General features: G+C 30.8%; 1 protein-coding gene across 2 annotated transcripts; it reads left to right on the top strand.

Annotated features, from left to right (window-relative positions):
• The first annotated feature begins 1209 nt into the window (after nt 1-1209).
• Nucleotides 1210-6091, top strand: LOC136979304 (uncharacterized). 2 transcript variants are annotated; one of them, XM_067275258.1, is made up of 2 exons: nt 1210-1231; nt 4526-6091. In XM_067275258.1, exon 2 carries the CDS (start codon nt 4573-4575, stop codon nt 6019-6021), a length of 1449 nt encoding a protein of 482 aa, XP_067131359.1. In that variant the 5' UTR covers nt 1210-1231; nt 4526-4572; the 3' UTR covers nt 6022-6091. The 2 variants fall into 2 exon arrangements, with proteins under 2 accessions (XP_067131359.1, XP_067131352.1); XM_067275251.1 differs by lacking the exon at nt 1210-1231 and adding an exon at nt 2316-2559.
• Nucleotides 6092-14681: the final 8590 nt, after the last annotated feature.

The raw sequence follows: 14681 nt of genomic DNA, 5'->3' as shown, positions 1-14681 counted from the left end.
AGGCGATATATCCGGACAAGCCACCTAGGAGTTTTTTTGAAGTTACAAAGAAATAGGTTACTTGAAATGAAGAAACCATTAATAATATGATTGAAATTACTCCTCCAACACGTAGTGTGAAGTGTTGAGTACAGGGCGAAAAATCTCACTGGCTAAACAAAATGAAAAAAAAAGAAAAAAAAGGGTCAACAGATTTTCTGGGATATGTTAAAAGGGTGATAGCACGATATCCGTAACCGTTCTCGCCCGTGCTAGCTACGCCAGCAACCCTTAGGTCTGTAATCTAATATTGATTCTGTTTCTTCATGGGGGCGCCCAACATTCTTCTGGCCCAGGGCCCCTTACGTCCTAAGACGGCACTGCGCTCGCCAGCACCAGCGGACTAAACCATAAAACACTGGCTGTGGGTTTGCGCATTGCCAACGGGCTAGTTACGTGGAATGTTTCAGGTTTTCTTCACGTTTGTAACACCTAAATAGGGGCCAGTTTCCCATAGAAAATCCTCCCGGGAGGCAACGCCTCGAGTTGCGTTGCCGTATACAAACAATGTATAAAAATCATAAAGAATATATAAAGAATAGAATTTTAAATTACTGTAAATGGTCATATAATCTTAATATATAATTCTTCGACATTTAATAGATCGCTTGTTATTAATATTATTGTTATTTACATCGATGTGATTGCCTGTAACCCCAAGGTCGTAGGTTATATATAATCTAGGACCTTGCTATAATCCTACCCGAATAGACGGCCGGATGGCCGAGCGCAGTCTACCGCTTTGGGGGACTCGGGTTCGAATCCGGCGGGCCGATAAATCCTCAGGTATTTTTCGGGGGGTGGTCCGTCCGGATATGTTGGGTCCCGTCCCTCACCACCCGGTCGCCCCATTGTGGGCCTGGCCGAACCCATAATGGGCTTGCTTACAGTGACCACAGGGCGGAAAGAGTTAAAACAAAAAAATTCCTACCCGAATCCGAAGTTTTCAAGAATAATGAAAGTTTGATTAAAATTATTTTAACATATTAATAAATTTTTAATAATATATTTTGTTAATTAGTAATCACTTAAATATTTTAAAAATTTTAATTTAAAATGTTATAATTTCTTGTCATCTGGCAATCACAAACATTAAGAAGGAAGTCACGTCTCAGCGGTAAATTTAAAAATGTGTTAACGAAGATTAAAAAAAATTAAAAATATATTTAAGATTATTTAGATTGTGTATTGGGTAAGATACGTTATATTTTACTAGAAAATTATAAATAATTTTACAACTTTCATTCAGATTTATTAAAATAATAATACTGATTTCAATAGATCCAATCAGTTTTAGGGATATATCTGTATGTACAGTACAATACAGTATAGTACAGTAAACATGTTTATGGAGTAATGTGCGAAGTTGGATAATGTCGAGATTGTCTGGGTAATGTCAACCTTATCAAAAACCACGGGTAATGCTGAAAGAAAATCGTCTTAATAGCATAATGTCGCCATTATCCATCAATACTTGAATGAGATCACATTCAGGGGTTCTTTGCACTATTCAGTTTCATTCTTGATTACAAAAATAAGTAGAGGTACAATAACTTAATGTAGGCTTTTTTTAATTCGATGTTAGATTTTCAATATCAAATAAAATAATTGCAAATAATAATTTGAGTTGATTTTTTTTTAAATGATGGTAATAATTAAATAATGATGATAAGGTAAATCCATCCTTACTACATGGGGCACTTTTTTCTAATTTTGCAAAGTGTGTATTGAGATTATCTGGGAAAATTGATAATTAAATGATTTCCTCCATATTTTGGTGTTATCCACCTGAGTTGGACAAGGCTGATGTCGCCTGGGTAGTCTTGATGTTATCCAGATTTTGTACGTTACTCATAATGTATATAAATGACCTAAAAAGAACTTCTATCCAACTTTAATTAATTCTGGAATATTTCAACAGTATTTTACCTTTCTATTTTTTTTTACATAAGTGAATTGTTATAATTTATGATGATAAAAACAAAACAAAAAATTCTGACAAAATAAAATAAAATTTATTTACCATAAATACTGGTATTTAAGATCAACTCAAGATTTTCAGAGATTTTGCTAGAATGATATGCAAAATTAAAATATTTAATGAGTACTTTATTTTGTCTTCTAACACTACGTAGTGTGACTACTCGACCACTCATAGTCGAGTAGTTACACCACATAGTGTTAGAAGATGGAACAAATAACGACATGGTTTCAAAATTACTAATCGAGTACTTTATTTGTTTCATTCAAGCTTTGTTAGAACATTTAAAAAAGAACAGGATTTAAGTAGAACATACTTGAATTTGGTATAATCTGCTTTGTTGAGGGGTATACTATACGTGCCAGATCTTTCTATTACTGCCCAAATAGCCTTATCGTTAGAAGGGAGTCTTCATAATGATGAGAATGGAGAAACAGGCAATCTTAATTGATGAGAACGTAACACTATAGCTAAATGTTACACAAAAGGGTCCCATAATCGCAGAGATCCAGATGGAAACTCTGCTTCAGAATGCAAAGGTAAAAGCTTAGCTTGTGAGTAGAGTGAAACAAGCAAAAGTACTTATTTAAATATTTTAATTTTGTGTGTTGTCAGTTATGTGAAATTTATGAAACTTGACTCACTGTGCAACTCAACCATTTCAGAATATGGTGGTCTAGAACTGAGATGTGGTTATAGTAGCCTATGTGTGGTTGGTATATCAGCTGCTGGAAACAATGTATGATGTAATGTCATTTATACTGAAATTTTATTATTATATTAATATCTCTGTTAAATAATTTAATCAAATACAATATTTGTGGCAGCCAGCTGGAGTTATGGTGAGATGTAAGAAGTATGCTGCAATTGTTAAAAGCTCTGTTTCACTTTATGCTAAAGCTTTGCCTTTTGTACTTGCCATAGAAGTTGACCTCTAATTTTAGAAAGATTTTTTTCACACTTAGAAATTTGACTTAAGCAACTTCAGTCATAGTTATGCACATAGATTAAATAAACAGTTATATTAAGTTCATAAATGAAGTTTTTAGAAAAATAAAATATTTTCTGTTTATTATTGTAGTGGATTATTTAGAACTGCATACATGAAGTGTATAGAAATTATACAGGTATCTTTATTAATTTTCTGCAAATTTCATTGCAAAACAAAGCAAGTTTACTAGAAGTGAAGTCATGTAATAATAACAATATATCCTGCATCTTTAATTATAAGCCATAGCTGTGATTAAATGTAAATAAAAAAATTTAAACATACAACATACAGGGATTAACAACAACATTACTGTAATTTAGACAAGGGAATGAGCACTACATGCAATGCCATCTGTGGCACTATTAATTTAACACAAACAATAAAATGATATGTGAAATTATTTTTCACATTTTTATTTTTATTGTTTTTTTCTTTCAATTAAAAACTAACCATTTCAAATGAAACATTATTTATTACAGCATCTTTACATTAAATATTTTTATAAGATGAAAACAAAACTATTTAAAAAATGACAATTGCTTTGATGTTAATACTGGGTAATCATAATTAAAGTACTCCTATTCATTGCTGTCTAGGAAGATACTTAATGGTTGAAATGCAAATATGGTATGGTGACATTTCAGGGTGTGTAGAAGATATTTTCATAAGAAATAGTTAGCACTAAAACTTACGCTATGCACTTTGGTACTGCAAGCAACAAAACATTTATACAAAAAATACTATGCAGGGATCTTAGCAATGCAGAGGATGATATTCCATGTAGTCCCTGTTCTGAAGATGTTGGTCTTTAATTGAAGATAATAAACAGTGTGTTCAACAACTTACTATAATGGTTCTTCTGTGATGCTTCTCACATGCAACATGATAGATTACTTTTCTTTAAGCTGCTGATTTTGTGGTATGTCCTTGATAAACTTCATTTTTTAAGTGTTCCCACAAATGGAGCTACTTTTTCATTTGTTTGTAGCATGAAAAGGGAAGTGCCACAAAGGAAAGTTTTGTTACTATTTTTTTTTTTTTTTTACAAAAATGTCTTTGCACATTCTGAAATGTCACCATACCAGATTTGGTTGCATTTGGGCTGCTAATTATCTCTCTAGAGAGTATTGAATAGTATACTTTAATTATGGTCATCCAGTACTATGTTAAATTAGATTAAAAATTTTAAATATTAGATTATTACTTTATTTCATTACATATACGATTGAAATATTTTGTATTAATTTAATTATTTTGGTCAATGTTACCTATGGTAGCAAATGTGGCGGCTAGTCTCTGAAACAGTGGGATGCATGTTCTAACCTAACCTAACCTATTCTAATAAATTACCATAATTATTGCCAACCAAATTATTATAATAGGTTAGGTTAGGTTGGAATGTGCGTCCCCACTGTTTCAGAGACAAGCTGCCATGTTTGCTACCATAGGTAACATTAACCATTATTTTGTACTACTAATTTAATTAAATTAATTTATGAATTATTTATTTTCAGAAAGGTTTGCATTAAAGTTTTGATGAAATTCTACAAGAAAGCAAAGTATGACATTCCTTCATATTTGCATATTATATATTATATGGTTAACAGAAAATAATTTTTATTCATATGGAAAAGAAATACTTTTGAATGATGAAATATTCACATTGAACATAAGCCAAATAATAGAAAATTTGAATTCTTCAATTGCTCTTTTTACTTCAAGAAATAAAAACTTATCAAAATATAATGAAGAAATTTCACTTCAGCCAACTTCTACAAAAACTAAGATAATTGAAGCTCTCACAAAAATAGTGTTTTCAAACTTTGATGATAAACAGTACAATTCTGTGTACACTAGTGAGTACTTTAGTGATAAACATTCTAGATCTTATTCTAGTATAAAATTAAGATCTAGTATAGTTGAAAATATTGATATGGCTGATGAAGAATTACATATGTCAGCTAAGAATTCTGTTAAAACTTTAAATTTATATAATAATAATAATAATAATAGCAATGTTACTATGACAACTAATTTATATTACAATTCTGTAGGTTCTGTTGAAAGTCATATATCTAGTACATCTTTACAATTCCATAATGTTTCTGATAGCTTGCATGAAAGTGAATTAGATAATTTGTTTATAAATGTATTTCTAAACCATTCATATATGGACCATAAATTAATTTCCAACATTAAAACTACAAGTACACTTTCCACTGATATAGTTAATTTAAAAACTGATTACTTTTCAGTAAGTGCTGACCATTTAGAAAATCAAATTACATATTCTGAAGTATTTTTAATTCCATCATTCATGCCATCAAAAGAAGAAACTCTGACTATGTTACATAGATCTACAAATTCAACACAGATAGAATATTCTGTGATATCTTCTGTTTTGCCTTCTAAATATCCCATTGAAGAACATCCTAGAAAATGGATAAAAAGTAACAAAACTGAAAATAATACAATTGATATTTGTAATATTTATGTAAAACCATTTTCTTATGAATTTAGCATAATTTTTAATTGTACCGAAGACAGTGAACTGCAATTTCTTCAGTATTTGCGACAATATTTTGATGATAAAAACTGCTCGATACGTAAAACTGCCTTTATTAAAGGATTTCCTGCAATATTTAGTTGGACGAATATTTCTGTGAATAATAATAGATGTAATTTGACTGAAATAGATTTAGAGTGGTTTAAAATGGTTGAAAGAAATGGAAGTTTAAAAACAGAATTTGTAGAAAAGTTTTTACCCAATATACAGATAATAAAAGCACACAAGAGATATATTGGTGCGTGCTTAGAAGTCAAAAATTCAAATTTGTTACATATGATAATTATTACAGTTTTTACTGTATTGATTTTATTATTTGTTATTACTGGTTTGATATTTAAAAAGAAAGTTTTAATTTCTAAAATAAGATTCAAGGACAGGTTTAATAAATTAGATATGTTGGGTTGTCGACCTCCAATCATTTTACCTATGGAAAAACAGTAATTTGTTTCTGATTTTTTTTTAAAGTTGTGTTTTTTTTAATGATTTGGAAATGTGAATAATTGTAAATTACATAAAAGAAATCAATATCAGAATATGTTTTTAATTAAATTTTTGTAATGAAAAGAAAGCTAAGATAAATTAAAAACATTTGTTTCTTATTCAAAATTTGCTGTTGTAACATGAAGATATACTATCATTGATTTAAACACGTAAAGTTGATTTGTTTGAGATGTAATACATCTTCAGGATTACTATTTAAATAACCAAAACATATATTAATTTATAAATTCTTTATTTGATGATATAAATACATATTGGGCTGCAATTTGAAAAAACTGTAGACATAAATTTCCATTGTTGTTTGTCCGCCTGTCTTTCCTTAATCTCAAGAATGGAGTTAGATAGACGAAAGAAGAGACCAGATATGGAAACCTTAGGGCAGGAGGCTCTGTGTGATAGCCGACAGCGAATGGTATGCAATGATTGACAAACACATTTTGTTAATTTACAAAAAAAAAACAATATCTTTATTCGCTAAGCTACAAGGTTCTTTTTACACAGATCCCAACGTGTAAGTGGTGGTATTACAAAGTCCAGAATATGTAATATAAAACTATTAATATTACTAAGGGTCCTTAACTATCTTAAACCTACTTACAGACTATGAGAATTGAAGAAAGAGAGAGAGTATAGGTACAGAAAAAAGGGGAAGGTGGAAATACCCGGGATTTTTGCTATGAGGGCTTCGTGATGCTGAGCGGGGTTGCTGATGCCTCTTATCCTCTGTTTCGGTAGATACCTCTGTTCACGTTAGGATGATAATCCACTCAAATCTGTCCAGTAAGATTGTCAGTCCGTCAGGAAATCCTTTATCTACTATAACACTAGGTCTTCCTCGTCTCGACCTCACTCGTTGAGCTTCGATCTCTAACCTCTTGTTCCAACACACAACCAGTGCTCCCCGACCTTTCTCGTCGAGAGCCGAGATTCTTCTCTCTCCAACTTACTGTTCAAATAGAGTTTATTAAATACATATAAACACCGGTTACATTGCCATTAACTGGCTAATAATACATGTTACATTAAAAATTAACAGATATAGTAAGAATAGATTGGAACTTATAATCAATACATATATACCTTCCCCAATACCCATATTAGGCTAAATATTTACAATATATACAAGGGTCGGGTTTGGGGGAATACATAACATAGCAAAATTTTAACATCAACAAAACTGAAGAGTAAATACTATTGACAATAGAATAAATATACATGACGTTGTAAAGCCAACGAACTAAATAGCATAAAGCATGAGTGTTGATATACAGAGGACAGAGCCAGAATATACATATTACAGTATAGAAACATGGGCATATACATTTACCATTGATCGTTAAACATTATTTTATTATTTATATTTTTCCAGATTACCGAATTAGTTCCTTTGTAAGCCTTATTGAAGTCTTTTTTGTTCATCCTGTTGTGGTCTTCTTTAATTTTATGTATGGTTTCCTCCCTAATCTTGCTTATAATAAGCGTTGAGTTCCATCTTTTATTATCGTAAAATAGTGCACATCTTGCCTTCCAAATCAGCCGCTTGGTGAGAGCAAGCATGTTATTGAGGAGGTATTTGTTTTGATTTTTAGCGGGGATAATTGTGTGATAAAGGATAGTGTCCCAGCTGAGTGATATATTGAAGATATTTTGGATCCAGTACCAGGTTTTTTTAGCGGTTATGCATTCATAGAATATATGAGTTGTCTTCAATCTTGCCGCAGCGAGGACATTTGTTGTCTCTTAAACAGTTGAAATTGTGTAAATAGTCCTTTGACATAATAACTTTGTTGATCATTCTCCAGGCAGTCTCTTTCCACTCTGCTGGAAGAGTGTAGATGTTCCAACTCTCAGTCCAGTTTATATTAATGTTATTAAGGTTGGGATTAGTGACTTGTGGATGAGTAATATTGTAGATATGTGTCGGTTTAATTTTGTTATCAATCATATTATTGTTAGAAAGCTCAGTTACTATTTTTCTCCAGTTTTTAAACCTTTTGCTGTTGTTTATTAAAAGTGGTAAGTTATCCTTATGTTGTGTGATTAGTTTGGTGGAAGGACCAAGGATGTACTTAGCCAGGTCAGCCAAAAGATGATTATTTTCTTTTATAGGATTTATGATATTTGCTACTTGTAAGGAGTATTCTAGTTCCTTAATATTCTTAATGTTCCATCCGCCATTGTTCGTATTATTACTCATGATGTTTCTCTTCAAAGGCTCGAAGTTACTTTGCCATATGTACCTATAAATCAGTTTGTCTATACTTTTAATGTCTGTTTTGTTGAGATCAGTAGTGTAGAGTTGGTAAATAATCCTTGCAATCAACACCTTATTTGCTATAATTGCTCGTTCTGGGAGGTATAACCAGGTGTTTTCCCATTCTCTGACTGCTTGCTTGATTTTGTTATTCATGTCTCTGAGCGTATTGGTTTTGCTGTTTTTTCCAATCCAGGTGCCAAGTGTTTTTGCTGATTCAAAATTTCTAATATTTGGGTTGTCAGAAGTAATAGTGCTGTAGATGTTAATCAGTTTGCTTTTAGTTTCATTTATTTTGAGACCAGTAGTATTGCTAAATAATTGAATTTTACTTAAGATCCTGTTGAGAGAGACTTTGTCCATAATTAAAAAGTTTATATCGTCTGCATGGGCGATATATTTAACTTGTTTTTTCATGCCAGGGATGTAAACGGAAGTTATTAGTTTATCTTTGTTAATCATGTCTAGTAGAGCTTCAATGTAAAGGGCAAACAGGATCATTGAGCAAGGGCATCCTTGTCTCACACCAGCTTCACAGTTGATGGATTGAGTCTCGTCATTGCCAATGTAGATCTTGGTTTTTGGTGAAATGTAGAGCTTTTTAATATAATCTATTTCCTGGTTGTTAAGTCCATACAGTTCGAGGGTTTTCCAGAGTATTGATCTGTTGACTGTGTCGAATGCTTACTACCTGTGCTCCACGACCTCTCTCGTCGAGAGCCAAGACCGTTCTTTTTTTTTCTTTCTTCCTTTTCTCCTCTCTCTGATTTTTTAATTACTTTGTTTTTTTTAACAAAGTTGTTTTTCATTGGAGGCATCACTCCCTATCAGGTCGTAAAATAATTAGATCGTAAAATGATTAAGAAGGAAGTCTTTGTCAACAGGAAAGGGAGAGAAACAAAGAAAATCTTAAATCTAACTTAAATTTATACATTAAAAAAATACAAAATATACATTCATATGGCCAACGGCCATATCTGATTAATTATATAAGAACTTCCAATGCAAATCAGAAGTCATGTTATTTCAATTCAAAAATTTTCTCCTGAGAGGTGTTAGATAGATAACTGGCATGACTCTGTTGCTAAAGAAAAAGTATGATGTACAGGGGAAATCTACTACCAATTTGAGGTGGAAAGCACATATTTTAAATTAAATACATTAAAAATATGATTAAAAATTGCAGCCCGGCATTGTGACGTCGTCACAATAAATGCTTGATGTATTTGTAGTAGTAGTAGTAAAAAAAATCAAATATTGTATTTATGAATTTTTAAATGAATTGTTATATAATTGAAACTATTTGAATATAAGATGCACTATTTGCATAGAATTTGTTGTTTTATTCTATAAATGAATTTAACATTATATTTTCCTTTGTGTTAATATTTACATGCAATGTAAAAAATTTTGTAACATTTCTTTGCTGACATATAGCTGTAAATCTAACAGTAGCCAGTTTGACTTGCTAGCAGGAAAGTTGACTGTGCAATATGAGTTGCTTCTGTGCATATTTTAATTTGGCACTATAAATTGAATAAAGAATTGATCTAGGGAAAAGATTTTAAGGTAATTTTTCTGATTTGTCAGAAAGATTGTTGACCTTTCCAAGTATTGTACAGCTATACTGTTAATACTTTAGTATTAAAATATTACCAAGAAAGCATATGCAGTAGGTTTATGGATGCATTTTCTAATGCAGTGCTTCAATAGGACTAAAAACAAAGGCTCATACAAAACTAGCCATCATTTGTGTTCATAAAAGAATGTGTAGATGCAAGTGAAAGTAGCACCATTTGTGACAAAATCTTAAAATTTTTTTTAATATGTTTCAGTCTTTTTTTTTTTTCTTTTGCTTTTGTATATTAATTGGAATATAGACTTGTTTTCCATATGCTCCAATTAATGAGTTTTCAAATTTCTCTATGATCTGATTATCATCATCTATTGCAGCAGTACCCACCTTTTTTTGATTTGCTACCAAGGGGGTTACCTCTTGGTAGCAAATACTTAGGAATACTTAGGAAAATGGGCTACTAAGAGGTACCCCCCTTGGTAGCCCATTTTCCTAAGTATTATTTTGTGTGTTCTTCAAACAGCAGCACTTTAGTCAATTATACAGTACTGTACAATTACTTGTAAAAAAAAGTTTTTTTAAATTGAAAAGCATTGGAAGAAGAACACAAATAAAACTAAGCATAGAGTGGCATGATATTGCCAAAAGCCTCAATGCAGAATCTGAATGTTCTTATAGTACATCCGCCATTATGAATTGTTTTTTGCATACCCCTGGTTGGGAATCGCTGATCTATTGCCGATAGCATTGAAATTCAGATTGATTTTATCTAAGTCTAATAATATATGAAAGTTTTATAATTGATATATTTATTGTTGACCTATGTTGATAAAATTCTGTAAATTTAAAATCTTTAATATCCTTTTAGAACATTTGGAAATGTTTTTAAATTTGTATTATAGAGGAAAAAGGCTTTACTTTAAAAAAATCATATACAGTAAAGTTTAATATTTTCAATCAATCATATCAATCAATCAAATATTTTCTTAATATTGAAAACTTCATTATAATTAAGAACTCAACACAGGAATTAAAACAAAACATAGAAGAAAACCCAATCATCTTTTGACCATTGAGGAGCTTTATCCAAAATAAAATACTTTTAATAAAAACCTGGCTTCAGTTATCTAGAACAGTGCAATTATATTTCTTTTACTTAAAAATTGGTAAAATTATAAATTGTTTATTGTTCGGAAATATACAAATGTATATTTCTGAAAACACTGCTATTATCAACAATTGTAATTAGTAGTTTTAGATCAAAAATTTTCCGAAAATTCTGTTCTTGAAGTTTTTATTTAATCTTAAGTCTTAATGAATTTGAATCATTTATGATTTCAAGTATACTTGTGTATGCAATTAAGGCAAGAAAATGTATTTAATAATAATAATTAATTAACTCGTTCATAAATAAGCATTTGGTTTTAAGATTTTGGAAAAAATTTGAGAAAAAAGTTTCCTTTATAATTTGCCACTCTTTTGTTTACCTTTTGGACATTTGACTTTTGTATGTATAATTCATGAATTGATTTATATAGTAGATTTAAATATGTGAATTTTCAAATAAAATAAAACTATTTACTATGAAAATAAAAATTATTTTTAAAACATTAAATGGATAGTAAAGCATTTAATATATTAGAATTTATTACATGGTAATATTGTAAAAAGTACAGTATTTAACAAATGTGTTACTTTATATTTTCTCAGGTTTTAAAGTTTAAATATAAATATAATATTGTTTAATAAAAGTAACAGCTATAATAACATTATATATTGTTTATGCATTATAGTTTTTCATTAAGAATTTAAATATGATTTCTATTCATTTATATCTGCATTAAAAAATAAAAATGACAGTCTTTATTGATATATGATTGTGTCAAATTATATAATGTTTAATTAATATTCATCTTAATATGTCAACATTTTAAAAGTTTATATAAATATTTTTTTATATTAAAAACATTTCAAATTATTCTTCATTCTATTCTAAACTTTTTATCTGTTGACTGTCAAGCTAATTTAAAAATGTAAGTACATATATTGTGAAAATGATGTCTTACATAGAAACAGGTGTTGTTTGAAAATAGAAATTGTTATATTGACAAACTTCAGATTTGTCTTCCGACTCCATTTTATAATTAAACAATCTTAAATAAGTTAAGAAGTCTTACCATTTTTATTTCAGAAGATGGTAAGACCCATTAAATTATAAGCATTTAAGATTGAGGAATTTAATTTTTTGATTGAAAATCATCAAACTAACCAGTTGGCATTTTATCCTTTTATTCTCATTGTTTCTTAATAAGTTTGAATAAATTTAGCTTGTGTGCTTTTAATAAAAAAATCAAATTATATTGTACATTTAATTTTTTTAAGAATTGTCAAATTATATTTATCACAGGTAACTTTTTAATAACAAATAAATTATTTATTCTAAGATATAATTGTTTTGAAAATTATGAAAATCTATTTTTATAAATTTTATATAGGATTTTATGTATATATTTTACACAGAAAATAAAATTTTCATTTTGCATTCTTTTTTTAATGTTTTATGAATTGTCAATTTTAATTTAGAAAATCTAAACAGAACTTAAAAAAAACCACACACACGCACATATATTTATAATTAATATATAAAAAGAATGTGTGTGTCCTTCAACTTCAATTATAAATTAGAAATATAATTTAAGGAGCAGTTAATTTAGATTGGATGACAGATAGCTTAAAAGTTATTTGATATCTATACAGTTGACTTGCCTTAAAACAAACACCGATAAAGTGAATTCTTATGTTAAAGCAAATTTTGCTGTTGCCCTGGCAAAATGCCATTGTCACAATGTTAATTTTCATGAGATAAAGCAAACAAATATTTTACCGGAATTTGTTCAACTGAACTGTAAATTACCTTCGCAGCTCCCAAGAAATAACCGTATTTTTAATAACTGTTGCTTTTTTACACTTTTTGACGTGAACAATAAAAAGTGGTACTGTAGAATATGACATTTTGTGTAGATGGTAAGCAAAGATGTGTTTGATCTCCAATTAGAGCAATTCAAACAACTGGTTTTAGCAGACCATTCTACTGTACTCAGAAAATGATGTGATAGATGTTCGGTATAGGAGGCCGTGGCAATCTGAGCTCCTGTTTTGGATCGTAATTTCAGCGGATATTTTGGATATCGGTTCAAGTGCGGTACACCGTTAGAAAGGACTTTGTTTGCTGGTTCGTAGGACACCTTAATTGTTTTGATAGGTTAATTAGGGGAGGAGTTAGAGGGGTTTTAATTTTGTAACTTTGGTAGGTTAAAGAGGGTGGGGACCTAAGGTTAGGGGGGCAGGAATTGGGAGCACAAATAGGGGGTCCTTTTCTAGGACGGGGGTGATTTTGGTAAAGTTCTGTTAAGTTTCCTACATGTTACACTAGTTTAAATTATACTTAGTTCATGTATATTTTTAAATATAACGAGCTTTGTAACGGCCTTTCCCACTGTAGTAACGGTCTTTTCTAACTGTTTTTTTTTTTTTTTTTTGAAATGGGTTTTCAGTACTTAAGCTTTATTTGGGGTTAAAATTTTGTTGTTTTAGGTTAAATAAGATTAAATAGTTAACTTTTATTTTAATTAGTCAATTCTCTAGCTGTCTTTGGTAGTTGAATTATTTTCAACTGTATTTAACGGATTAGTAGACTTAAGTACTCTAGATTATTTTAATTGTATTTATTAATTAATTATTGATCTTTTTATGCCTTGTTTTCGTCATTATATAGTTGTGTTAGTCTTCATTCTCCAATTTTATCTTCGTGTCAACCGGAGGGTTTTCTGTATATTGGGCTCTTGAGGAGGTGGCCAGTTCTGCTCCTCCTCTCCCTCCACTAAGTTGCACAGGTTGTTAGTAGGGTTTGCACTTCACTCATTTTTCGCCTTAGCCCCCCCTCAAGCTTTTAGTGTTGTGTGCTACTCGGCTATGGCTTCTCAGTGCACGGCCTCCGAGCAGAGTATTATTATGGATGATAATTTTGAAGAATCATTTACGACTCCTGAAGACTGTATCATTCACGAGGCGGGTGAGCTCCTAGGTGGGATCTTAGGTCTCTTGCCAGAAAATAATGGCAATTACATTACTAAGCCGCAAAGGATGGCAGTACGGGAGAAAGTAACTAAACTTTTTGGATGTGTTAACCAATTGCTTGGCATTGTTAAGGAAGCCAGAAACAATCGTACTTCTCAACCCACTACTACTGCTCCTAACCAATTATCTTATTCAGAGGTCCTTACGACCAACTTAAAACAAAGCAAGACGACATCTGTTATTCAGAAAACTTTGAACAACAAAATTGACAAAGAAGGCTTGGGGGGCAACCATGCGGTGCTAGTATACCCTAGACCAGTGATTCTCAACCTGGGCGATATCGCCCCCTGGGGGGCGATCGAAAACTTACAGTGGGCGATTATTTGACTATACGCTTTTGGGGGGCGATAGTCATTTTGCGTGGGCGAAATCATTTTGAATACCCGCTTGCAGTGATGGGCCGCTGCATTTTTATATTGCGTTGCGAAAGAAGCGAATAAAACATTTTGTAAAACAATATTGTTATCCTTTGGTATTTAATTGCTACAATGTATATTCAATGTTTTATATGTCTCCCTAACGGGCAAAATTAATTGGACTGTGAATACAAAGTCGCATCGTACAGTCCGGTATTGCAATCCCTAGTGCGCATGTCTTAGATTCGCTTTGCGTGTGCAACGATTTCAATCATTT

This window comes from Centruroides vittatus, unplaced genomic scaffold, assembly GCF_030686945.1.
Source record: "Centruroides vittatus isolate TY-2023 unplaced genomic scaffold, ASM3068694v2 contig_1154, whole genome shotgun sequence".
Classification (NCBI taxonomy): domain Eukaryota; kingdom Metazoa; phylum Arthropoda; class Arachnida; order Scorpiones; family Buthidae; genus Centruroides; species Centruroides vittatus.
Note: the sequence above shows the minus strand (reverse complement) of the source record. Positions and strands in the feature narration are given on the sequence as shown.

Coding starts and splice junctions, on each gene's coding strand:
- LOC136979304 (XM_067275258.1), top strand. CDS start 4,573: ATGACATTCCTTCATATTTGCATATTATATATTATATGGTTAACAGAA.